Below are 27,399 nucleotides of genomic sequence, written 5' to 3' on the forward strand. Positions count from 1 at the left end.
GTTTTTCATTGCATAGCTTGCTGGAAAGGGTGTGTAGCAGTATTCAGAGGGTCCATCCAGAATTTGTAGTGCTAAGGGGTGTAACCACATATCAGCACCTGATAGTTTAAGTAAATGTACAAGCTACTGGGATTTGAGCACAGGTATATATTTTCTGTCAGATAATACTCCAGGCTGGAAGGTCTTGGTAAGTAGAAGGTCTGGGCGGACCAGGTAAAATTAGAGCTGGGCGATTTTCTCCAAAAAAAAAATAAAAAAAACAACAATGATTTGAACAACGATTCGAATCAAGTGTTTTTTTTTTTTGATGGACATCGCGCCGGTCCTGAGGAGCTGCGGGCAGGAGTTTTTAGGCGAGGCCGCGGCTTCAGCCTAGTCGGCGGCGTCCGGCCTCGCGAACTAGGCCGAAGCCACGGCATCACCTAAAAAACTCCTGCCCGCAGCTCCTCAGGACCGGCGCGTTGTCAGCCGGCACATTGGTGAAAAAAAAAAAAAATTAAGAGAAAAAGATTTGCTGAAAGTTTGAATCGATTTGACCTCTCAATTCGATTCAAGATTAAAATCGATTTTTTTTCCTCAGCCCTAGGTAAGATCTAGCACACAATACTCTGGGCTGGAATATCTTGGTAGTAGGTCTGGTGGGACCAGGTAAGATCCAGCACACAATACTCTGGGCTGGAGGATCTTGGTAGCAGAAGGTCTGGTGGGACCAGGTATAATCTAGCAAACAATACTCTGGGCTGGAAGATCTTGGTAGCAGAAGGTTTGCTGGGACCAAGTAATATCACACACACACACACACACACACACACACACACAATACTCTGGGCTGGAAGATCTTGGTAGTGGAAAGACTGGTGGGACCAGGTAATATCCAGCACACAATGCACTGGGCTGGAAGATCTTCGTAGTAGAAGGTCTGGTGGGACCAGGTAAGATCCCACACACAATACTCTGTGCTGGAGGATCTTGGTAGTAGAAAGTCTGGTGGGACCAGGTAAGATCCCACACACAATACTCTGGGCTGGAGGATCTTGGAAGTAGAAAGTCTGGTGGGACCAGGTAAAATCCAGCACACAATACTCTGGGCTGTAAGATCTTGGTAGTAGAAGGTCTGGTGGGACCAGGTAAGATCTAGCACACAATACTCTGGGCTGGAAGATCTTCGTAGTAGAAGGTCTGGTGGGACCAGGTAAGATCCAGCAAACAATACTCTGGGCTGTAAGATCTTGGTAGTAGAAAGTCTGGTGGGACCAGGTAAGATCCAGCAAACAATACTCTGGGCTGTAAGATCTTGGTAGTAGAAAGTCTGGTGGGACCAGGTAAGATCCAGCACATAATATTCTGGGCTGGAGGATCTTGGAAGTAGAAAGTCTGGTGGGACCAGGTAAGATCCAGCACATAATACTCTGGGCTGGAGGATCTTGGTAGTAGGTCTGGTGGGACCAGGTAAGATCCAGCACACAATACTCCAATCCAAATATTCCAAATTCTTTCTGCATCACTCTGTTCTCAGTCCCATCGGGAAGAAAAACAGAAAGCAAATATGCGGTCACATTTTCTGGTGTGAATGACCGCCTGGGCACAGTGTGGTGTCAAAGGCCTGACCATGAGATTACATCCAGAGCAGTCAGACTGAAAGCAGAAGCTCCATCATGTCAGCTGGGAAGTCTATGCAAAAACTGATCAAGGAAAGCCTATTTCTGTCCCCTGACCCGTGTACTCGTCATCAACCAAAGAAAAAAAAACAAAACAAAACTACTTTCAAGAAGTTACATTTCTTATGTTTCCTTTCTTTGCACAGCCAGTCTGAGGTTTTATCAGCCTCCTTGTGTTATTTGGCTCAGTTAGTCAGAAACCATTATCTAACTATCTGAGTTTGACATTATTTCACTGTGTCACGGCCCCGCCCCCCTGAACACCCTGGACCTCTGTCTGAACTCCAGGGCCCATATCACACTCGGGATCCTGAAACTGGTAAGTACTCGCCAACAAAACTGCAGACAAAATGTTCACCTACTTCCATCCCTCCCCCAATGGCCCTATGAGTGAGACATTGTCAGAAACAATGCAATATGTAGACATTGACGGGCCACAAAAACTAAGTACAGCAGGTATGATTTTTGCCATTCTTGTGTCCTCGATCTTGCAGGACAGTCCCTGAATTTAGGGCACCATCCTGCAGCGCCCCCGTCTCACAGCGCCCATCTCCCGCAGCGCCCATCTCCCGCAGCGCCCATCTCCCGCAGCGCCCATCTTTCAGTACACTCAGCAGCAGTATACAGTGGTATTGGGAGGCCGGGTGCTGGAATGCCCTCTGTTTTTCAGCACCTGCACAGTAGAACTACAATATCTGCCAATAAAGGAAGGGGGCAATTATCCTTCCCAGTGACCACTAATAAAAGGGGTGAGCAATTATCACTAACAGTGACCACCAATGATGGGGGGGGGGGACAAATTTCACTGCCAGCAACAATTAATGAAAGAGGGGTGAGGTAATGATCACTACAAATGACCAATAATAAAAAAGGAGGGGGGGTATTTATCATAGCCAATGACCCACCACCAATGAAAGGGAAGGGGGGGTCAATTATCACTGCCAGTGACCACCAAGGAAAAGGGGGGGCAATTATCACTGCCTGTGACAACCAATAAAAGGGGAGGGTAATCATCACTGCCAGTGACCACCAATAAAAGGGGAGGGCAATTATCACTGCCAGTGAACACCAATAAAAGGGGAGGGTAATTATCACTGCCAGTGAACACCAATAAAAGGGGAGGGTAATTATCACTGCCCTGCCTCCTGAAACATATCAGACCCCTCCCTGAGCTCTGAGACCCAAATCACACCGGGGATCCTGTGTCTGGTGATGTTACAGTCCACAAAGAATGAAAAGAAGTCAATTTATACCCACAAAAGGTCCTCGTGGGTGGGGCAATCCACTAAACATTACAAGTGAAGCCCCAGACATTCATCCAGCCAGCCTATGCAGAGCTCCGGTTATATAAACACATTTCCACATTTATAATAAAGCACAACTTTGGCCAAAATAGTCTTTAGTGGGAATGGTCGGGGACCTCGGTTGTAAATGTTGTTTTTATTTTTTTTGGCCAGCGGGACGAAGTTCTGGGGAGTTTTTTTGTCATAGCTTTAGATTTCAAAAGTCCAGAAAACCCGACCCAAAAAAAAAAAAAAAAATTGAAATTAGGGAACTGATAGACGGAATTTTTGGTATTACCACAGAATCCCCGACAACCGTCACTGAAAAATCCATTAGACGTGGAATGGTAGTGCACAGATCATGGGACGGGGGACACCAAATACAGACACACATCACGGGGGTCACGAAATCTGGACACCCCAAATACCATTTAATCTTCTCCTTTCATTATAAACAATCGCTCAATGCATTCTGATAGTTATCTCTACCTGTACTTATATTAGCTTCCTGTCATGCACAGCACTGGGGGGGGGGATGTGAGCCAATCAGGCACTACTGCATTGCACAGTGCCATCACGCCAACACTGGGAGCATGCTTGAAAGAGCAGGGGGTCACCCCAACCTTTGCTCCCTCACTGACCCATCACAGGCTGGGGTGACTAAGCTGGGGATCCAGACTATATTTTCAGGAAGTTCTCATCATTCTAAAGTTATTATGACACCTTTTTTTTTTTACACGACTTTTCGTATTATTGCTTGTGTTTCAGTTTGCTGTTCCATATTTAGTTTTTTTTTTCTTTGATGTCCAGGTTTGTAAATGGTCCCTTTAGAGGTCGCCTTGCTTCTAAGCCCGCCTCCAGGTAGGAGGAGCAGCAGCAGGAATTATACTGAACGCAACATATTCAAGTGAATGGGGCCGCTGCGCAAGGGCCCCACAACCACATACAAAGCACGTGGTTCAGGTGCGCTAGTGCAGCCATCAAGGGGTTAAAGCAGGCGGTGATACGACACCTCCTCACTGCCCGTCAAATGCTCTCTGAAGAGCGATCTAAACACGGAGATCAGCACTAGTGTGAAGGAGCCCATCTTGCGTTGGAGTGCCATTCAAAATGAAGTGAGACTCCAGGCTCATACATGCCTATCCACCCCATATAACCCCATATACACCCCCTATACATCCCCATATACGTCCCAAATACACCCTGTATACACCCCCATATACACCCCCATATACACCGTCTTTGGTCCAGATACCTTCCAGCTCCAACACCACAAGCTCTGATGAAGGGAGATTGAAGCCCCTGAAACGCGTTGTGTCTTTTTACTTTTTTCATCCATAAAATCCAGTTGAACTGTTTATCATAAATTCAGCGCTCTCTCCTCTCTCCTCTATATTTAACCCCTTCAATACCGGGCACTTTCACCCCCTTCCTGCCCAGGTGCCAATTTTCAGCTTTCAGCGCTGTCACACTTTGAATGACAATTACGCAGTTATGTAACACTTTACTCATAGGACATTTTTATCATTTTTTTATAGACAAATAGAGCTTTCTTTGGTGGCATTTAATCATTTTTCAAGCATTTTTTGCAAAATAAACAAATAAAGACCAAAAAAAAAAATCATAGTTTGCTAAAAAAAAAATTGCAAACAGGTAATTTTTCTCCTTCACTGATGAGGCGGCACTGATAGGCACTGATGAGGCAGCACTGATGAGGAGGCAATGATGAGTACTGATGAGGAGGCATTGATGGGCACTGATGAGACGGCACTGATGAGCTGCACTGATGAGGCAGCACTGATGAGGAGGCAATGATGAGGCTGCATTGATGGGCACTGATGAGGAGGCACCATAGGGCACTGATGAGGCTGCACTGATAGGTGCCACTGATGAGGCTGCACTGATAGGTGCCACTGATGAGGCTGCACTGATAGGTGCCACTGATGGGCACTGAAGGGTAGTACTGAAGTGCACTGATGGGCGGCACCAATGGGTAGCACTGAAGGGCACTGATAACTGGAACTGATGGGCACTTACTGGCAGCACTGATTGGAAGCACTGGTGGGCACTGTTGGGACTGCAATGATAATAAGGACACTGATACACCTGATAATCAGTGTAAATGTCCCTTTTACACAAGCTGGTTATCGGCTCTCCTCTCCTCTCTCATGCTGTCAGTGTGAGGAAAGGAATGTCAGTAACTGGCTTGTGTTTACAGTCAGCTGTGATTGGCCCTTTACCCCGATCTGTGATCTCTGTGTCCTAGTGATAGAGCGATCACAGATCGTGTGGTGCGCTGCCTGCACATAGCAGCGGGCACGCAGCGGGCACAATCACGGGAGGACGTCATAAGACACGCTCCCAGAACTGGCCGCCCCCTTAGTAGCCGTCATTCGGCTGTAGCACAGCCAGCAAGTATCCCGATCGGAAAGATTTGGCCCCTTACGTGTTCCGCCGGCCATTGCCACAAAGAAAAAGAGTGAATTCTTTTTCTAAGATGAAGATAACCCAATTTTTGGCCGATCATTTTTTGCGAATGAGATATCGGAGCATCCCTACAATGAATGGCACCGCTAGTGTGACACGCGTTTCGTGAATGCGTACAAAAAAAACGCAAGTTTCTGAGTGATTCATGAAACGCTCGGAAACGATTTTTCTCCGGACAATGGTTTCCATGCTCTGCACTGATGATGGCGAGTGAGGTGGGAACAGCCGCATGCAGTCGGGGAATCGATGGCTCTGGCACATTCGTCTGGAGATCTGGATGCAGAGTTTGGCCCGGAGACAAATGATTACATCTTCTCACCTTCCATGAAACCGGAGACGGGCCGCGGCACAAACCACCAAATATCAACAGATACAGATCTGAGCAGGAAGTCTCCGGGCTGGTTGTACATGTTACTGTAATGTGGGGGAGGAGCGCCGATCCCACCGATATCTTCATCAGATCATCAAAAGCCCCCATCCCCCATCCCCCATCCTATAACCTGCCCGGGGAGCCCCCATTCCCGCCTGAAAATAATACTTTCTTGGCTCTTAAAGGATAAATCCATTATCATGGGAAAAAAAATGGAAATTAAAAAAATAATAATACATCACATACAATCACTACATGAGTCATATTGTAATTTGATGTTGTTAATAATTCCCTTTCTTTTTCAATCTCCAGGTGTTGTAATTTTCCGTAAAATTCAATACAGCCACCTGGAGGCGCTCTGTACACAGAAACGTCATTTCCCGCTTGTGCGATTGGCTCACTGATCTTCCCAGATGTCTGCACTAAGATACAAGTCAGATTTTGGGCACCCCCTGCAACAAAAGTGTCATTTTTGGTGAGATACTCCCAAAGGGAAATCAATTACATATAAAAGGGATACAGACCCTGTCACTTTCCTCATTAGAGCCCTGCAGGTGCAGCAGCTGATTGATAATAATTAAGTCACTCCCATTCACTCTGCACATGGACACAGAGAAACAAACATCTTCCTACAATCATCTCAAGTGTTTCCAAACATTGGAAAGCAGTTTGCATGCCCAGCAGAGTCGGAGACGGCTGATTGGTGATCGGAGGGCACAGAACGATGGCTGCCCGGTGACCACACTAAACACACTTTAAGGATCACCATTAGGAGATATAAATAGTTTCCGGTGTCTCCGGCATCTCGAACGATCGTCCTGCTGCCTTCGTTTACAGACAGACATCATCACAAAGAGCTGATAGTAAACCGTCTCGTTTCCTCAATGAACAGATTCATAGAAAATACAATGTAACAATTATGTAACAATTATTTCTACATCAATACACAAGATCCTCAGTGAATGGAAACTCCAACCGGATGACATGTAAAGCCGCGTTCACACTCTACAAAGCGGGAAACTCGCGTTCCCTGGCACAATTTTGTGTGGCCGATTTTCACGCAATTCCACGTGTCGCAAATCGGACTGCTCATTCACTTCAATAGGCTGGCCTATGCGTGTTTGCCGCCCCCCGCCCCCCCCCCCCCCACAAAAAACTCCTGCACCTTTTTTTGGGCGACAAGCTTCCGGCAATTAGTTAAAGGCGCGCCACTTCGAATAAATGCCACCTAAAAGCACATCACGCATTTTTCAGTGAACGCACGCGGGATATCTTTTCTCGCTAAACTTGCGCCAGTCTTTATGGATTCCAGGGACTGAGTTTCAGCCACCTGGGCCCCGTCCGGAATCGCAGTGATACCGCCTCGCGATTCCAGTTTGCCAAGAGCGAACCGGGGCCTCATTGGCTGAAACTCAATCCCTGGAATTCATAAAGATTGGTTCGGAGAGGTTTTTTGCGAAAGTATCCCATGTGCATTCTAAAAGTGTCGCAGATTCCTGCGCCCGTCTAGAACTCGTACTTGAATTCGATGCACGCCTGTGAGACACTTTCGGTCTTGCGCCCGTTTCTCTCTCAGTTCCCCCAGAAGACGGTTTTGGTCTTAATGAGCTCTACTTGTACGACGTGAACGGTCGTAATTTTATTTTGAATTTGGCGCATTCGTCCCGCCACAATATAAAGGCGACGCATTTTAGAGCTACACGAATCTGGCGCACGAGTTGATGACAGAACCAAAAGTGTAGCTACATGGATTTGGTGCAAAAACCATTAACCCCTTGGTGACCGACCACCTGCAATGTACTGCGGGCGAGGAGCCGCGGTAGGCAAAGCGACGTACCCGTACTTCATTGCTTACTTCCAGGTTCGTGCACGTGCCCCGCCCCCGCTGTGACTGTACACAGCGGGAGCCTGTCAACAAGTCCCAGCCAATGATTCATGCCCGGGATCTGCTGATCGGCTGTGTCCAATCACAACCCAGTGCTCTGTACAGAGGGAGCGATCTGTCAGTTTCCTATCCCTGCAAAGCAGGGATGAGAAACAGGGAGATCTGTTAGTAAAAGCAGCACACATTACACATTGTTAGGAACACATTTAACCCCTTTGATCGCCCCTGATGTTACCCCCTTTCCAGCCAGTGCCATTAGTACAGTGACAGTGTATAGTATTATCGCTGGTGATGTCACTGGCAGTTAGTCAGTTTCCCCCAGCGTCAGTTAGTGTCAGAATGCCCACCGCACTCTCAGTCCCATTATAAATTGCTGCCATTAGTAGTATAAAAAAATTGAAAAATGTAAATTTCAGTCTATCTATCTATCTATCCCATAGTTTGTAGACGCTAAAACTTTCACGTAACTCAAACATACACTTATTGGGATTTTTTTTTTTAACCAAAGAAATTTTATTTTTTATTTTATTTTTTTATTGGATATGTTTTATAGCACAAAGTAAAAAAATATAGTTTTTTGTTTTTTCAAAATTTTTGGTCTTTTTTCTTTTATATTTCAAAAGATAAAAAAAATGCAGAGGTGATCAAATACCACCAAAATAAAGCTCTATTTGTGGGGGGGGGGGGGATTATATAAATTAAATTTAGGTACAGCATTGCATGACCGCGCAATTGCCTTTTAAAGTAGCACAGTACCAATAAATGGCCTGGTCATAAAAGAGGGGTAAAATCTTCCGGAGCTGAAGTGGTTAAAGTGGTTGTAAAGGCTGAGCTTTTTTTTTTTTTCCCTTATTTTTTTTTTAATTACTACAATATTAAACATGTCTATACTTACCTGCTTTGTAATAGTTTTGCACAGAGACGCCCCGATCCTTCTCTCCTGGGGTCCCCCGCTGTCCGCACCTCCTCTTCTGTGTCTGCCCCCAGGGCAAACGGCTTCCTATGGGGGCACTCGCGTGGGTGCGCTCGTGAGCTGTGCTATGTGCGTCCATAGACACACACAGCACGGCTCGGCCCGGCCCCCCTCCTCACTGCACAGCCTCTGTGCTGAGTAATGCTGAGACAGGGATGAGACTTGTAGGACTGGATCTGTCAGCTGCCTTCACCCGCATCCCAACCTGAAACTCCACATTCCAGACACCAGTGACACCGTCCACCCCACCAGTCCCAACTGCACAGAACAACTCCAGTACTGACACTGATCTCTGTACAATCACTCCCATCATCCCACTGCTCTGATAGAGACCCTGATGTAAGGTTGGGGGGGGGGGGGCTCTGATGGGGACCCAGAGGTAAGGAGGGAGGGCTCCTATGGGGACCCAGAGGCAAGGCGGGGCTCCGGTGGAGACCCTGATGTAAGGCGGGGCACCGGTGGGGACCCTGGAGGCAAGGGGGGGGGGACTCCGTTGGGGACCCTGGAGGCAAGGGAGGGGGGGACTCCGGTGGGGACCCTGGAGGCAAGGGGGGGGGGACTCCGGTGGGGACCCTGGAGGCAAGGGGGGGGGGACTCCGGTGGGGACCCTGGAGGCAAGGGGGGGGGACGGGACTCCGGTGGGGACCCTGGAGGCAAGGGGGGGGGACGGGACTCCGGTGGGGACCCTGGAGGCAAGGGGGGGGGACGGGACTCCGGTGGGGACCCTGGAGGCAAGGGGGGGGGACGGGACTCCAGTGGGGACCCTGGAGGCAAGGGGGGGGGGACGGGACTCCGGTGGGGACCCTGGAGGCAAGGAGGGGGGACGGGACTCCGGTGGGGACCCTGGAGGCAAGGGGGGGGGACGGGACTCCGGTGGGGACCCTGGAGGCAAGGGGGGGGGATGGGACTCCGGTGGGGACCCTGGAGGCAAGGGGGGGGGACGGGACTCCGGTGGGGACCCTGGAGGCAAGGGGGGGGATGGGACTCCGGTGGGGACCCTGGAGGCAAGGGGGGGGGGACTCCGGAGGCAAGGGGGGGGACTCCGGTGGGGACCCTGGAGGCAAGGGGGGGGGGACTACGGTGGGGACCCTGGAGGCAAGGGGGGGGGGGGACTACGGTGGGGACCCTGGAGGCAAGGGGGGGGGGGGGACTACGGTGGGGACCCTGGAGGCAAGGGGGGGGGGGACTACGGTGGGGACCCTGGAGGCAAGGGGGGGGGGGGACTACGGTGGGGACCCTGGAGGCAAGGGGGGGGGGACTACGGTGGGGACCCTGGAGGCAAGGGGGGGGGGACTACGGTGGGGACCCTGGAGGCAAGGGGGGGTGGACTACGGTGGGGACCCTGGAGGCAAGGGGGGGGGGGGGGACTACGGTGGGGACCCTGGAGGCAAGGGGGGGGGGACTACGGTGGGGACCCTGGAGGCAAGGGGGGGGGACTCCGGTGGGGACCCTGGAGGCAAGGGGGGGGGACTCCGGTGGGGACCCTGGAGGCAAGGGGGGGGGACTCCGGTGGGGACCCTGGAGGCAAGGGGGGGGGGGACTCCGGTGGGGACCCTGGAGGCAAGGGGGGGGGGGGACTCCGGTGGGGACCCTGGAGGCAAGGGGGGGGGGGGACTCCGGTGGGGACCCTGGGGACTCCGGTGGGGACCCTGGAGGCAAGGGGGGGGACTCCGGTGGGGACCCTGGAGGCAAGGGGGGGGGACTCCGGTGGGGACCCTGGAGGCAAGGGGGGGGGACTCCGGTGGGGACCCTGGAGGCAAGGGGGGGGACTCCGGTGGGGACCCTGGAGGCAAGGGGGGGGGACTCCGGTGGGGACCCTGGAGGCAAGGGGGGGGGGAATCCGGTGGGGACCCTGGAGGCAAGGGGGGGGGAATCCGGTGGGGACCCTGGAGGCAAGGGGGGGGGACTCCGGTGGGGACCCTGGAGGCAAGGGGGGGGGACTCCGGTGGGGACCCTGATGTAGGGGGGGACTCCGGTGGGGACCCTGGAGGCAAGGGGGGGGGGGACTCCGGTGGGGACCCTGGAGGCAAGGGGGGGGGACTCCGGTGGGGACCCTGGAGGCAAGGGGGGGGGGGGGCTCCGGTGGGGACCCTGGAGGCAAGGGGGGGGGGGGGGACTCCGGTGGGGACCCTGGAGGCAAGGGGGGGGGGGGGACTCCGGTGGGGACCCTGGAGGCAAGGGGGGGGGGGGGACTCCGGTGGGGACCCTGGAGGCAAGGGGGGGGGGGGGACTCCGGTGGGGACCCTGGAGGCAAGGGGGGGGGGGACTCCGGTGGGGACCCTGGAGGCAAGGGGGGGGGGGACTCCGGTGGGGACCCTGGAGGCAAGGGGGGGGGGACTCCGGTGGGGACCCTGGAGGCAAGGGGGGGGGACTCCGGTGGGGACCCTGGAGGCAAGGGGGGGGGACTCCGGTGGGGACCCTGGAGGCAAGGGGGGGGGACTCCGGTGGGGACCCTGGAGGCAAGGGGGGGGGACTCCGGTGGGGACCCTGGAGGCAAGGGGGGGGGGAATCCGGTGGGGACCCTGGAGGCAAGGGGGGGGGGAATCCGGTGGGGACCCTGGAGGCAAGGGGGGGGGGAATCCGGTGGGGACCCTGGAGGCAAGGGGGGGGGAATCCGGTGGGGACCCTGGAGGCAAGGGGGGGGGGAATCCGGTGGGGACCCTGGAGGCAAGGGGGGGGGAATCCGGTGGGGACCCTGGAGGCAAGGGGGGGGGGAATCCGGTGGGGACCCTGGAGGCAAGGGGGGGGGAATCCGGTGGGGACCCTGGAGGCAAGGGGGGGGGAATCCGGTGGGGACCCTGGAGGCAAGGGGGGGGGAATCCGGTGGGGACCCTGGAGGCAAGGGGGGGGAATCCGGTGGGGACCCTGGAGGCAAGGGGGGGGAATCCGGTGGGGACCCTGGAGGCAAGGGGGGGGAATCCGGTGGGGACCCTGGAGGCAAGGGGGGGGAATCCGGTGGGGACCCTGGAGGCAAGGGGGGGGGGACTCCGGTGGGGACCCTGGAGGCAAGGGGGGGGGACTCCGGTGGGGACCCTGGAGGCAAGAGGGGGGGACTCCGGTGGGGACCCTGGAGGCAAGAGGGGGGGACTCCGGTGGGGACCCTGGAGGCAAGAGGGGGGGACTCCGGTGGGGACCCTGGAGGCAAGAGGGGGGGACTCCGGTGGGGACCCTGGAGGCAAGAGGGGGGGACTCCGGTGGGGACCCTGGAGGCAAGAGGGGGGGACTCCGGTGGAGACCCTGGAGGCAAGGGGTGGGCTCCGGTGGAGACCCTGGAGGCAAGGGGTGGGCTCCGGTGGAGACCCTGGAGGCAAGGCAGGGCTCCGGTGGAGACACTGATGTAAGGCAGGGCTCCGGTGGAGACCCTGATGTAAGGTAGGGCTCCGGTGGAGACCCTGATGTAAGGTAGGGCTCTGGTGGAGACCCTGATGTAAGGTAGGGCTCTGGTGGAGACCCTGGTGTAAGGTAGGGCTCTGGTGGAGACCCTGATGTAAGGGCGGGGAGCTTGTCGCTTGTGTGAATGAGGCCTAAGACTTTGCACACCTTTGGTTTTGAAGCTCCTACAACTAAGACTAAACATTTCAGATGGACGTTGAACCCTCACCACGAAATAACAGTGAAATCTCAGCGCACACACAACAGTCAGACAGGAGTTTTCATTCCAATGATGATTATGCTCTGATTTATCCATGGGTGTCAGAGCCGTCACAGGATATTATCCGACCCTCTGCTGGGATCAGTGACATACCCATAGTGTGCCCAGACTGAGGACTAAGGTCAACAGAGCCTGCCTATGGCCTTCACTTCAAACCCCCAAAAGGTAATGGGGGACTCTGAAGAGGAACCTGATCTAAGGGGGGAACTCTGATGGGGAACCTGATCTAAGGGGGGAATTGGTCCTGATAATGTCGGGATGCTAAGTGGAGGCTGGTTCTGGTGATGGGGGGTGCTGAGCAGGGGCTGTTCCTGGTGATGTTGAGGTGCTGAGCGGGGGCTGGTCCTGATAATTTTGGGGTGCTGAGCGGGGGGCTGGTCCTGGTGATGTCGAGGTGCTGAGCGGGGGCTGGTCCTGGTAATGGGGGGTGTTGAGCGGGTGCTGGTCCTAGTGATGAGAAATTAGGGGTGCAACGGATCGTCATTGATCCATGATCCGATCCGTGGAGGTTGATCCGTACGGGACACCCGCGATCCGCGGAGCGCTCTGTGGCCTCGGCCATAGGAAAGGCCGCGGCTTTGGCCTAGCTCCGGAGCGGCGGTCATCTTAGTACACCCGGCAGCCGTTTAGCACATAAACGCTCCGTCAAATGACGGAGCGATCACTTGTAACAAACCGGCGTCATGTCATGACGCCGGTTCCTCTCTCCCCTCTGTGTACTGATCTGTACAGTGGAGGGGAGAGATCGGATGGCAGCAGTGCCAATACTCTGCAATGCCCTGACAATACTCTGCAATGCCCTGACAATACTCTGCAATGCCCTGACAATACTCTGCAATGCCCTGACAATACTCTGCAATGCCCTGACAATACTCTGCCATACCCTGCCAATAGGGAGATTGTGGATATTACAGTGGGGGAAGATTTTTTTTTTGTTGATCCGAAAATGATCCGAACCGTGACTCCTGGAACAATCCGAACCGTGAGTTTTTTGATCCGTTGCACCCCTATGAGAAATGACCGATGATCCTAAAATCACACAAAAAAAACTTGCACGTTTTGACGCTTCACTCTCGATCGCTCTGATGACGCAGATATTCAATCTTTCATTTTTGCCACAACTGATCCGAGTATTGTCAGATTTATACTTCTGCTGGTTACATAGTAAATAATAGGTAGGCTGACCATACACCATACAATCTGATTGTACAATGTGCTACAACTATACATCTGTAATAGGTAAGAGAACCAATCCCATATACATGTATAAAGGGCAAAGAGATCAAATTGTTATACACACCAATCCGGGGTACTGTCCCCGCTCCTACCTGCACCCAGACATACCTGTATCACACACACACCGGGGACACAATATACCCCCATATTACCCCACCTGTGTCACCCCCACACACCATGATGTCAGTGAGCCGTGTACACAATGTATGGAAAGTGATGGGTGGCACACCCCATTCCACCGGTGCCATGTCTACCTCTACCAGCCACTCCTACAGGTGTAGTCTTGTATGAACACCCCGGAACAAGCCAGCCCCGTGTACACCTTCCAAACTGTACTACCTGTACTCATATACATCATACACCCTCCTATATACACATCATACACCCACCTATACACCTGTCCCCATTATATACATCATACACCCACCTATATACCTGTACACATTATATACATTCTCCTATATACATCATACACCCTCCTATACACCTGTACCCATTATATACATCATGCACCCTCCTATACACCTGTACTCATTATATACATTCTCCTATATACATCATACACCCACCTATATACATCATACACCCTCCTATATACCTGTACCCATTATATACATTGTATCACTTATGCACCTGTACTCGTAGCTTTATATACACACACCTGTACCCATTATATATATCATAACCTAACATTCACCTGTACACATGACATACACCTGTCCCCCCTCTATATACACCTGTCCCCCCTCCTATATACTGTATACACCTGTCCCCCCTCCTATATACTGTATACACCTGTCCCCCCTCCTATATACTGTATACACCTGTCCCTCCTCCTATATACACCTGTCCCCCCTCCTCTATATACACCTGTACGCCCTCCTCTATATACACCTGTACCCCCTCCTCTATATACACCTGTACTCATCTATATACACCTGTACCCCCTCCTCTATATACACACACCTGTACCCCTCCTCTATATACACCTGTACCCCTTCCTCTATATACACACACACCTGTACCCCTCCTCTATATACACCTGTACTCCTCTATATACACCTGTACCCCTCCTCTATATACACACACCTGTACCCCTCCTCTATATACACCTGTACCCCCTCCTCTATATACACCTGTACCCCCTCCTCTATATACACCTGTACTGCTCTATATACACCTGTACCCCTCCTCTATATACACCTGCACCCCCTCCTCTATATACACCTGCACCCCCTCCTCTATATACACCTGTACCCCCTCCTCTATATACACCTGTACCCCCTCCTCTATATACACCTGTATCCCCCTCCTCTATATACACCTGTATCCCCTCATCTATATACACCTGTACCCCTCCTCTATATACACACACCTGCACCCCCTCCTCTATATAGACCTGCACCCCCTCCTCTATATACACCTGTACCCCTCCTCTATATACACCTGTACCCCCTCCTCTATATAGACCTGCACCCCCTCATCTATATACACCTGTATCCCCTCCTCTATATACACCTGTACCCCTCCTCTATATACACCTGTACCCCCTCCTCTATATACACCTGTACCCCCTCCTCTATATACACCTGTACCCCCTCATCTATATACACCTGTACCCCTCCTCTATATACACCTGTACCCCCTCCTCTATATACACCTGTACCCCCTCCTCTGTATACACCTGTACCCCTCCTCTATATACACACACCTGTACCCCTCCTCTATATACACCTGTACCCCTCCTCTATATACACCTGTACCCCTCCTCTCCCCGGGCCCCTCACCTGTTGTCCGGGCTCCTCGGGCTCCAGCTCGCCCACATAATATTGCTCCAGCCAGCGCAGCGCATTGTCGGAGTGCCGGTGGGGGGGTCCGTCCAGTTCCCCCTGGATGTCCGTCCCGGCTCGGTCCAGCAGCAGCCTCTCCCCCCCGGGGTGCAGCCGGACGAAGGAGGACACATCGTACACCTTCCGCCCCCGGAGGAGCCAGCAGGCGCCCGAGGAGCACTGTGCCCGGAGCTCGGCGGCGGTCACCCGGCGTCCTGCCATAGAGAGAGCGGAGTACCAGGGAGAGCCAGCCAGCCAGCCACTCAGCCTCTACCTCATCTACATATCATTACATATTCATACACAGACCCCGCCCACTACACCTACTGCGGAGCGCCCCGGATCAACACCGCCCCCCTCAGGACACCACACTAACTGCACCAACTACACACAAACTTCTTGTATCCCACATGGAAAAAAAAGTTTGTTTTTTTTACATATTCAGTGAAAAGTTTTTATTCTTACATATATATGTGATCTGGCATATACAGTAATAGTTTTGGTCATGCATGTACAGTATAAAGTTTTTTTTTCTACACATACAGTATTTTTTTTAGTTTTTTTATTATTACACATACAGTATTTTTTTTTCTTTTTTTTTTTTACACATACAGTAAACATTCTTATTTTTCTTTTACACATATACAGGGGGGCACAACACACGAGGGGAAGCCTGGACAGTTTTTTTTTTTTTACAAATACAGTAAGAAGGTTTTTTTTTTTAGACATACACTATATATATATATATATATATATATATATATATATATATATATACTTTTGTGAGATACGGTGTATATATATATATATATATATATATATATATATATATATATATATATATATATAGTATATGTGACCAAATCTTTTAATTGTATACTTAAAACATAACTTTTTATTGTATATGTAAGACTTTTTTTTTTGTTTTTTTTTGGCTACGGTAGGGAACGGATAAATCCCCGTATCCCATTGGGGAGATTTTAGTTCATTTTCGGTTTAGGAGACGCAAAGTGAAGTGCGAAGTGTAAAAATATTCAGTCAGTTGTTGCCAGAACCACCGTCCTTACTGGAAGATTTCCCCTCAATTATTTTCCGGTGACAACACAATTTTTTTGGCTTTTTTTGCCACAAATTCAGTCCTGATGGTCGCCCCGCGGCTTCTGGAATCCTGCGAGACTCACTGAGAGTCACTGAGAGTCACTGAGCCACCTTGTCTGCACACCCATTCTGTATTCATCCTGGACCCCCGCACACAATGATCAACCAATAGATGGGGGGGGGGGGGGGCCCAATCTCCGGCAGCCATAAACAAAACATGCAGGGGTTCTAACCCTTACGCTCTACATTCAAACAGGAAGAATATTCTGTCTTTGGATCCACAGTTTGGCTCTGGAAAGGGTCATCCTTATCCCTGTTTGCAGCTCTGAAGAAACAACACCATAAGCCAAGTTTCTTCTGCCCTGTATGTCTATAATAAATAAATGATAAGTAAACAAATAAATAAATACAATTTAAAAACAATAAATGTATAAATAAATAATTATTAAAACATAATAAATAAGTCCAATTAAAAACATAATAAATAAATAAATACATATTATTAAAAACAATACATAAATAATAATAAAAAACATAATAAACATATTTCAAAAACATAATAATACATAAATAAATAACAAATACATAATAATACATAAATAATAAATATTAATAAATGTATAACATATAAATAAAATATTGCCAGAAGCACAAATTAGGCTCCACACAGTTCTGATCTGTATTGTTTGTTTATTATTATTATTATTGTTATTATTATTTATTAGTATGTTGAAGCCAGCCGGGTGCACCATAGATAACTATATTATTCCATAGACACAACGGATATAAATCCACTTTGTTTACATGAAATGCCTTTGCAAACCCAGATATTACCTTGTAAAAGGAGCAGTGACATTATGGCTGTGCTGTAATACTCTGTGCAAAGAAAACTACAGGAGGGGGCGGAGACCAGATTCGTCCATTGTGGGCACACGGGCGCCGCCCCCCCCCCCCCCCCAACACCTTCGCCAACCTCCCTATCAATGCGCCTGGCCCCCTTCAGGACGCCGGGCGCATGAATTCCTATGATGGGGGGTGGGGGTGTATTTTGAAGAACCCGATTAGAGCCAGAGGCTCTAATAGGCTGCAAAATAGGGTGGGCTCGGGGCGCAGAGCATTGCGTCCGGAAAACACCCAGGTGTGTTGCAACAGCGAATGAATATTCACTGTTGCAACACCGATCATCCTCCCGGCCAATCGGGAAATGGGTCTGATACCCATCACTTGATTGGCTGATAGGACAAGCAATCCTATTGGACGCCTATAAAAGGAGGGGAGGAGAAGCACGGCGGAAGAGAAGAGGAAGCCGCAGCCTGATCATGATGGTGCCCGCCGATCCGCCCTCTGACCCCTGCCTGATGTGCCCGCCGATCTTCGCCGCTGATGGGGCAAGTGCCAGTGGCAGACAGCAGGGGGGGGGGTGTTGGGGTTTTTTTGAGGTGCTGCGGGGGGAGGGGTGGTTGTCTGCCACCGCCCCAAACTAAAAAATCCCCAGCTGCCACTGTCAGTCCCCCTTCACAAGGAGAGAGAGCAGGACTGTGGGAGGGGCCCAGCAGGCTCCACCCACTACAGGTTGCCGGTGTTCTGACATATAGTGTCCTCCTATCAGATAGTGTCCGCCCCGTATTGCGCAGGCGCAGCACCTGCGCAGTACGGAGCAGCAGGAGATGCCGAAAATGTCCGAAGTTGATCAGCTGACCATCAGCTGTACACGGCGCTCGGGCACCTGTTAGCGATGGCTGTGTAAGAGGGCCCCTCGCGGGCTCGCTTCGCTCGCCACGCTTCGGGCACGGCCTCGCTGCGCTCGGCAACTATTTATTCTAACTCTATGTCCACTTGGATAGTGGGGAATGATCCTGGACATAGGGTAAGAATAAATGCGCAGGCGCCGTGTACAGCTGACGATCAGCTATTGAACTTCGGAGACTTTCGGCGTCTCGTTTGTCCTCCGTACTGCGCCTGCGCAGTACAGGGCGGACACTTCTGTATAGGGGACTGTATTCGACAAGACACCGGCAGGAAACTTCTTGCAGCTGTTCATTTTACCATACACATTGCAATTTGTCTGCACAATCCATGTACAATGTCCTTTACATTTAACAAAACTATGTAACATGAGAACCTACCTAAAAAGAAATCACATTCATTTTGTATCTAATCAGGCAGGCTCTTTCACTAGTTTATAGGTGCGTGCACAGGGTGTGCTGGGTGTGCCTGGGCACACCCTAATCACCCCGGGCTGTGCTGATTCCATGCCGCTGCTAACAGCGATATGCTGTTAGTGGCGTCTCCCATGCACATGCGCGGGAGTGATGTCATCGCGGCTCCAGCCAATCACAGCGCCAGAGCCACGATACCCGGAAAGAAAATGGGAGCTCCGTAGCAGAGGGGACAGCGGTGACATAGCAGGCTCCCGTGTCAGGTAAGTGACACATAATGGGCTGGTAAGTGATCCATACTAGCCCATTATGCTTTACCTTTGCAGGGAAACAAAGAGGAAGTAACACCCATCAGGGTTTACTTCCTCTTTAAGACATAAAAGGGAATATAATATTATATTATATTAGAGTAGAGGAAAGGAGGGAAACCAGCAGCACTGTGGTGGTGGGGGGGGGCACAACACACGAGGGGAAGCCTGGACAGTAGGGGGAACCGGCACAGCACAGAGTGATCAGGGTGTACCCAGGCACACCTGGCACACCTCCTGAGCACGCCTATGGCACCAATGATGTTTTTGATCAGCTCAACCATCAGTTCCTCCAGAGGTTACTAGGAGTTCCTGGAGCTTTAACCAATTTCCCTCCCATCTGATGATTTGGGGGGGCAATGCCACTTGGCACAAACTAATAGCATGGCACCATTGATTCTTTAAATTGGCAGTAAATATGGAGTTCTGACCCACAACTGTGATGGAGGCGTTCTTCCCACTGGCTGGTTCTCTGAGAACTAAAATGAGTTCATCAGGGGTCAGTGGGAAAATCTTTCCATTGACCACCTGATGGCAATTTTCCCATTGACCCCTGATGGCAATTTTCCCATTGACCACCTGATGGCAATTTTTTTTATTGACTTCTGAATGAACTAATTTTAGTTTTGGGGTTTTCGGAGACCTGAAAGTTATTTCAAGGTTTCCTCTGAAGTAGAAAGATGGGAAGGGCTGACCCGAGACTAACATCAATATTGGAGTGCCAGGGGTGGTCTTTAAATAAAGTTTATTGAACTTTCACACTTCATTGGGCAAAGCCAGATAAGCAGACACTCATAACCGGAAAAATCTATACGAGGTTCCTGGGTGGAACGTGACGTCATCCTGCAACCGTCTTGTGTTTGTGTTGACTCAGGGAGCCACCAGAATGTTTCCAGGTACAAAGTTCCCAGATATCGATATGAAATATATATTCAGTTCCCGTCATTGGGATAGACTGACTGTAAAGGAGATTTCTATCGAATTCACAGCAAATAAAGCCAGAAACTCTGTGTAGTCTTCATGACGATTCTTTATTGGCTACATGTAAAATGACACGAGATACTGAGTATCGCGCTAACGCGTTTCGTCCAGTATAGCTGAAGTTTTCTTTTCTTTGGTTTTTTTTAACCTCTGTTTTCACCTGGTGATCTGGCCAGTAACACACCTCCTGTATTAGTGTAACACACCTCCTGTATCAATCTGTGAGGGGAGTGTTAGATGGATTGGTAGATTTAGATACACTAACAAATTGAAACCAAACTCCAGATCACACTTTATAATCAGTTACAGTAACAGTTTTGTTACTTTTGGGATAAAGGTTTTACATGAAGAAATAAAAGCTGATCATTGTAGGCACCCCTGTCAGTGGTAAATGGTCTCAACCCTCTAATTCAGTGGTCTCCAAAGTGCAGCCCGGGGGCCAGATGCGGCCCTTTGCTTGCTTTTATTTGGCCCTTGGGGCAGTATTTTATTCACTGACACCAACGAAGGGGCACAGTCCCTCCCAATGACACCAACAGTGATGGCTGGTGCTCCATTTTTGGGGGGGGGGACAGCAAACAAACCCTCCACCCCTCCCTCCCCCCGCCAGGCAGCCAGCCCCGCACTTACCCTTGCCAGCCCACTCACCCACCAGCCCCGCACTTACCCCATCCAGGTTGTGGCCAGCTTCCCTGGCTTCTCCTTCCAGCCAATCTGGTCGCTTCTCCCCCACCCCGGCCAATCAGATCTTAGGACCCACTTCCTGTCCTGATTGGCCAGGAGAAGAAGCAGGAAGACAATAGCAAATGTTCATACGCTAATGTCACAAGTGGGTGGGCTTGGGGTGCAGTGATCAGCGCCCCCCCCCCCCCCCCCCGAGCCCACCCTTTTCGAAGCCAAATTAGAGCCTCAGGCTCTAATCATATGCTTAAAAAGAAAAACCCCATTGAAATCCATGCGTCCGGCATCCTGCATGGAGATTAGGGGGGGGCAGTGCCCCTTACGGAGTGGCCACCGCTGCACCAAAAATGGGGCCCAATGACACCAATGATGGGGCACAATTCCTCCCAATAAGCAAAAAAATGCAGCAATAATAATTTTTTGTTTAATATTTTTTTTTTGTTCACTAGAGGGTTGTGTGTTTCCTCAATTGCCAGCAGCTATATTTATATCTAGCGCTGATCTATTTTTTATATACAGTTCCTCCCACTGACACCAGTGATGGGGCACTATTCCTTCCAATGAAACCAAAGATGAGGCATAATTCCTCGCAATGACACCAATGATGGGGCACTATTCCTCCCACTGATACCAATGATGGGGCACTATTTCTCCCACTGATACCAATGATGGGGCACTATTCCTCCCACTGACACCAATGATGGGACACTATTCCTCCCACTGACACCAATGATGGGGCACTATTCCTCCCACTGACACCAATGATGGGACACTATTCCTCCCACTGATACCAATGATGGGTCACTATTCCTCCCACTGACACCAATGATGGGACACTATTCCTCCCACTGACACCAATGAAGGGACACTATTCCTTCCAATGACACCAATGTTGGGGCACTATTCCTCTCACTGATACCAATGATGGGGCACTATTCCCCCCCACTGATACCAATGATGGGGCACTATTCCTCCCAATGACACCAATGATGGGGCACTGTTCCTCCCAATGACACCAATGATGGGGCACTATTCCTGCCACTGACACCAATGAAGGGACACTATTACTTCCAATGACACCAATGATGGGGCACTATTCCTCCCACTGACACCAATGATGGGACACTATTCCTTCCAATGACACCAATGATGGGGCACTATTCCCCCCCACTGATACCAATGATGGGGCACTATTCCTCCCAATGACACCAATGATGGGGCACTATTCCTCCCACTGATACCAATGATGGGGCACTATTCCTCCCACTGACACCAATGATGGGGCACTATTCCTTCCACTGACACCAATGAAGGGACACTATTCCTCCCAATGACACCAGTGATGGGGCACTATTGATGCCGCTGACACCAATGAAGTGACACTATTCCTTCCAATGACACCAATGATGGGGCACTATTCCTCCCACTGACACCAATGATGGGACACTATTCCTTTCAATGAAACCAATGATGAGGCACAATTCCTCGCAATGACACCAATGATGGGGCACAATTCCTCCCAATGACACCAATGTTGGGGCACTATTCCTCCTCCTGACACCAATGATGGGACACTATTCCTCCCACTGACACCAAAGATGGGGTATTGTTTACCACTAGTGATGTTGGGACATTTTCTACTCCTGATGGCCACAGTCCGGCCCTCCTAAAGTCAGAAGGACAGTAAACCGGCCCTTTGTTTAGAAAGTTTGGAGACCCCTGCTCTAATTGCTACATCTGCAGGACAGTCTTGTTCTGTTGAAAAAAACATCGGACTTATTGTCTGGATCATCAGGTGAAAATAAAGAAAAGAAAGCCTAAAAAAGAAAAGGAATGCAGCCATCACATCTAAGAATTGATAAGCTGCAATATAATCAATGTTTGCTTTTGGGTTTAAATAACCGCTTTAAAGTGGACCTTCATCCAATCAAAAGAACTTTATGTCTCCTGGCTCCTCCCTCTCACTTTTCCACAATTGGATACACTTTACTTTACTTTTGGAAACTTTTTAGCGGTGCTTCCTGCTTTTTCGCCTAGGCGAGAATGACGCATCCCCCCCCCCACGCAGATAAGCTGCAAGTCTCCGCCTTAAGGACCCAGCCAAGCCCTGCGGCACATCTGCGTGACACAGAAGAGTGGGGGCGTGGCCACATTCACCGTATGAATCACAAAGGCTTTGGTGGGTTGGACGCTGTATTCCGGCCTCCTGCATGCACGCAGTTGTAGTTCCACAACGACCGGCGCCGCACAGCCTCTATATTTTGCCGTCGTTTTCTCCCACGGAGCTTGAAGCTCGTTCCAGTAAATTCACCCCCCACCCAGAAGAGAGACGGAGTGGGTGAGACACATAGGCCAATGTTATGAGCGGACAATCGGAGTGTGTGCTGCAAGTCACAGCTGGTTCTCCTCCACTGGGGGGGGGGGGGCCCATTGTCCCAATCTGGTGACTGTCCCCAAACAGTAACCCCCCTCCCCTCCCCCCCACAGACGGTCCAACAAGGGCCCCATTCATGGGACGGAATGTGGGCTTTCACCCTTCCCCTACCGGACAGAAAGAAAGCGAGTCGCAGTCCCCACATCAAGGGCGCGGCAAGAAATGAAGAACGCCAATATTATCCCGGCACCCGGCCGCCATGAAAACCAAACGTGACCTCTGCAGCCCCGGCCTGAGGAAGAACTCTAACCTGAGTCCAGGAGGAAGATGCAAACCCCCCGACTGGAGGACGTTTTCGTTTGCTGAATCACCGAATGTCATAAACAATCAACAGTCAGTCCCAGTTCACACTGGTGCGATGCGGGAGACCCTGCGAATCCACTGCGAGTTCCTGCATCGCACCCGACTCGCGAGGCAGTTCACACTGCACTATGCGAACTACTGGGAGTGTCAATACAATGTTAATGACACCCCCATTTCAGCTCGGATATCGTACTGCAAACGGACAGTTCGGACGTGAATCAGTGTGAACACCCAATGCCATCCGATTCTGGAGCGGACCAAAAAAAAAGGGTCCTGTGTGAGTTTGGTCCGAATGAGATACGAATTCAAGCCATGCTATCTGTATGGCTGAAATCGCATCGCACGGGCATCGCATGTGATTTGTACTGCAGTGCGGTGTGAATCACATGCGATCTCGCACCACGCACAAGTGTGAAACGAAAATTAGGGGTCTATCTATAAAACATTTTTTAGTGTTTATCCTCATGACACATCACAGGAAGCACCTCCATGGTTAACAGAGGATAGAATTAAAATTAGACTTGGGGAAACTTAACAATAATAAATCAACGGGACCAGATGGCTTGCACCCGAGGGTACTTAGGGAACTTAGTCAAGTAATTGCCGGACCATTGTTCCTAATTTTTACCGACAGTCTACTGACTGGAATGGTACCAGCTGATTGGAGAAAAGCCAATGTAGCACCAATATTTAAAAAAGGGCCCAAAATACATCCCTGGGAATTACAGACCAGTTAGCCTAACATCAATAGTATGTAAACTCTTAGAGGGGATGATAAGGGACTATATACAAGATTTTAGTAATAAGAACGGTATCATTAGCAGTAATCAGCATGGATTCATGAAGAATCGTTTTTGCCAAACCAATCTACTAACCTTCTATGAGGAGGTGAGTTGCCATCTAGATAAAGGAAGGCCCGTAGACGTGGTGTATCTGGATTTTACAAAAGCATTTGACACAGTTCCCCATAAACGTTTACTGTACAAAATAAGGTCCGTTGGCATGGACCATAGGGTGAGTACATGGATTGAAAACTGTCTACAAGGGCGAGTTCAGAGGGTGGTGATAAATGGGGAGTACTCAGAATGGTCAGGGGTGGGTAGTGGGGTTCCCCAGGGTTCTGTGCTGGGACCAATCCTATTTAATTTGTTCATAAACGACCTGGAGGATGGGATAAACAGTTCAATCTCTGTATTTGCAGACGATACTAAGCTAAGCAGGGCAATAACTTCTCCGCAGGATGTGGAAACCTTACAAAAAGACCTGAACAAATGAATGGGGGAGGGGCAACTACATGGCAAATGAGGTTCAATGTAGAAAAATGTAAAATAATGTATTTGGGTGGTAAAAATCTGAATGCAATCTATAGACTGGTGGGAGAACCTCTGGGGGAATCTAGGATGGAAAAGGACCTGGAGGTCCTAGTAGATGATAGGCTCAGCAATGACATGCAATGCCAAGCTGCTGCTAATAAGGCAAACAGAATATTGGCATTAAAAAGGGGATCAACTCCAGAGATAAAACGATAATTCTCCCGCTCTACAAGACTCTGGTCCGGCCGCACCTGGAGTATGCTGTCCAGTTCTGGGCACCAGTCCTCAGGAAGGATGTACTGGAAATGGAGCGACTACAAAGAAGGGCAACAAAGCTAATAAAGGGTCTGGAGGATCTTAGTTATGAGGAAAGGTTGTGAGCTCTGAACTTATTCTCTCTGGAGAAGAGACGCTTGAGAGGGGATATGATTTCAATTTACAAATACTGTACTGGTGACCCCACAATAGGGAGAAAACTTTTTCGCGGAAGGGAGTTTAACAAGACTCGTGGCCACTCATTAAAATCAGAAGAAAAGAGGTTTAACCTTAAACTACGTAGAGGGTTCTTTACTGTAAGAGCGGCAAGGATGTGAAATTCCCTTCCACAGGCGGTGGTCTCAGCGGGGAGCATCGATAGCTTCAAGAAACTATTAGATAATCACCTGAATGACCGCAACATACAGGGATATACAATGTAATACTGACATAAAATCACACACATAGGTTGGACTTGTGTCTTTTTTCAACCTCACCTACTATGTAACTATGTAACATTCATTGTGCTGAGGTCTGACTCTTATCCAGGGCTTTTTTTGAGCAGCAATGTAGAGGAGTTTGGGGAAATTCTGGGGAGCTTGGGGGAGCGCAGGGGAGCTTGGGGGAATACAGGGGAACGCAGGGGAACTTGGGGGAACACAGGGGAGCTCTGGGGAGCTTGGTGTAACAAAGGGAAGCTTGGTGGAACACAGGGAAGCTCGGGGGAACACAGGGGAGCTTTGGGGGAACACAAGGAAGCTTGGTGGAACGCAGGGGAGCTCGGGGAAATGCAGTGAAGCTCAGGGGAACACAGGGAAGCTTGGGGGAACGCAGGGGAGCTTGGGGGAACGCAGGGGAGTGTAGGGAAGTTTGAGGGAACACAGGGGAGCTTGGGGGAACATAGGGGAGCTTGAGGGAACGCAGGGGAGCTCGGGGGGAACACAGGGGAGCTCGGGGGAACACAAGGATGCTTGGGGGAATGCAGGGGAGCTTGAAGGAACGCAGGGGAGCTCAGGGGAACACAGGGGAACACAGGGGAACACAGGGGAGCTCTGGGGAGCTTGGGGGAACACAGGGAAGCTTGGTGGAACACAGGGGAGCTCGGGGGAATGCAGGGGAGCTCAAGGGAATGCAGGGGAGCTTGGGGGAACACAGGGGCGCTCGGGGGAACACAGGGGAGCTCAGGGGAACACAGGGTACCTTGGTGGAACGCAGAGGAGCTCAGGGAAACGCAGGGGAGCTTGGGGGAATACAGGGGAGCTTGGAGGAATGCAGAGGAACGTAGGGGAGCTTGGTATGGAATGCAGGGGAATGTAGGTGAGCTTGGGGGAACGCAGAGGAACGTTGGGTAGCTCGGGGGAACGTAAGGAAGCTTGGGGGAACGCAGGGGAGCTTGGGGGAATGCAGAGGAATGTAGGGGAGCTTGGGGGAATGCAGGGGAATGTAGGGGAGCTTGGAGGAACGCAGGGAATGTAGGGGAGCTTGGGAGAACACAGTGGCGCTTGTGGGAACGCAGGGGAGCTCGGGAGAATGCAGGGGTGCCCGGGAGAACACAGGGGTAACACAGGAGGGCTAAGGGAATGCAGGGAGACTGGGGAAACGCAGGGGAAACATCGGCGAAGGGGAATATAGGGGAGCTCGGGGCAACACAGGGGAACGTAGGGGAGCTCGGGGGAAGGTAGGGGAGCTTGGGGGAATGCAGGGGAATGTACCGGAGCTTGGGGGAACATAGGGAGACTCGGGGGCGCAGGGGAATGTAGGGGAGCTCGGGGGGACGCAGGGGAATGTAGGGGAGCCCAGGAGAACACAGGAGAAACACAGGGGGGCTGGGGGAACACAGGGGAATATAGAGGAGCTCGAGGGAATGCAGGGGAACGTAGGGGAGCCTGGGGCAACACAGGGGAGCTCAGGGGAATGCAGGGGAGCTCGGGGGAATGCAGGGATGCTTGGGGGAATGCAGAGGTGCTCGAGGGAATGCAGGGGAGCTCGAGGAACACAGGAGAGCTCTGGGGAGCTTGGGGCAACACAGGGAAGCTTTGTGGAACACAGGAGAGCTCAGGGGAACGCAGGGGAGCTCAAGAGAATGCAGGGGAGCTTGGGGGAACACAGGGGCGCTCGGGGGAACGCAGGGGAGCTCGGGGAAATGCAGTGAAGCTCAGGGGAACACAGGGAAGCTTGGGGGAACGCAGGGGAGCTTGGGGGAACGCAGGGGAGTGTAGGGAAGTTTGAGGGAACACAGGGGAGCTTGGGGGAACATAGGGGAGCTTGAGGGAACGCAGGGGAGCTCGGGGGGAACACAGGGGAGCTCGGGGGAACACAAGGATGCTTGGGGGAATGCAGGGGAGCTTGAAGGAACGCAGGGGAGCTCAGGGGAACACAGGGGAACACAGGGGAGCTCTGGGGAGCTTGGGGGAACACAGGGAAGCTTGGTGGAACACAGGGGAGCTCGGGGGAATGCAGGGGAGCTCAAGGGAATGCAGGGGAGCTTGGGGGA

General features: G+C 51.0%; 2 protein-coding genes across 2 annotated transcripts in view; both read right to left on the reverse strand.

The window, feature by feature from the left end:
* FA2H (fatty acid 2-hydroxylase) overlaps window positions 1-15,664 on the reverse strand; it is an 89,166-nt gene extending 73,502 nt beyond the window's left edge. The window contains exon 1 of the mRNA XM_073605919.1: window positions 15,332-15,664. Within this exon, the coding sequence (XP_073462020.1) occupies window positions 15,332-15,595 (264 nt within the window). The 5' untranslated portion in view covers window positions 15,596-15,664. The remainder of the gene's footprint in view (window positions 1-15,331) is intronic.
* Window positions 15,665-16,658: 994 nt separating this feature from the next.
* WDR59 (WD repeat domain 59) overlaps window positions 16,659-27,399 on the reverse strand; it is a 112,333-nt gene continuing 101,592 nt past the window's right edge. Inside the window, exon 27 of the mRNA XM_073605924.1 lies at window positions 16,659-16,841. Coding sequence (XP_073462025.1) covers window positions 16,720-16,841 — 122 coding nt within the window. The 3' untranslated portion in view covers window positions 16,659-16,719. The remainder of the gene's footprint in view (window positions 16,842-27,399) is intronic.

The sequence above is a fragment of the Aquarana catesbeiana genome, linkage group LG11 (genome assembly GCF_042186555.1).
Source record: "Aquarana catesbeiana isolate 2022-GZ linkage group LG11, ASM4218655v1, whole genome shotgun sequence".
Lineage (NCBI taxonomy): Eukaryota > Metazoa > Chordata > Amphibia > Anura > Ranidae > Aquarana > Aquarana catesbeiana.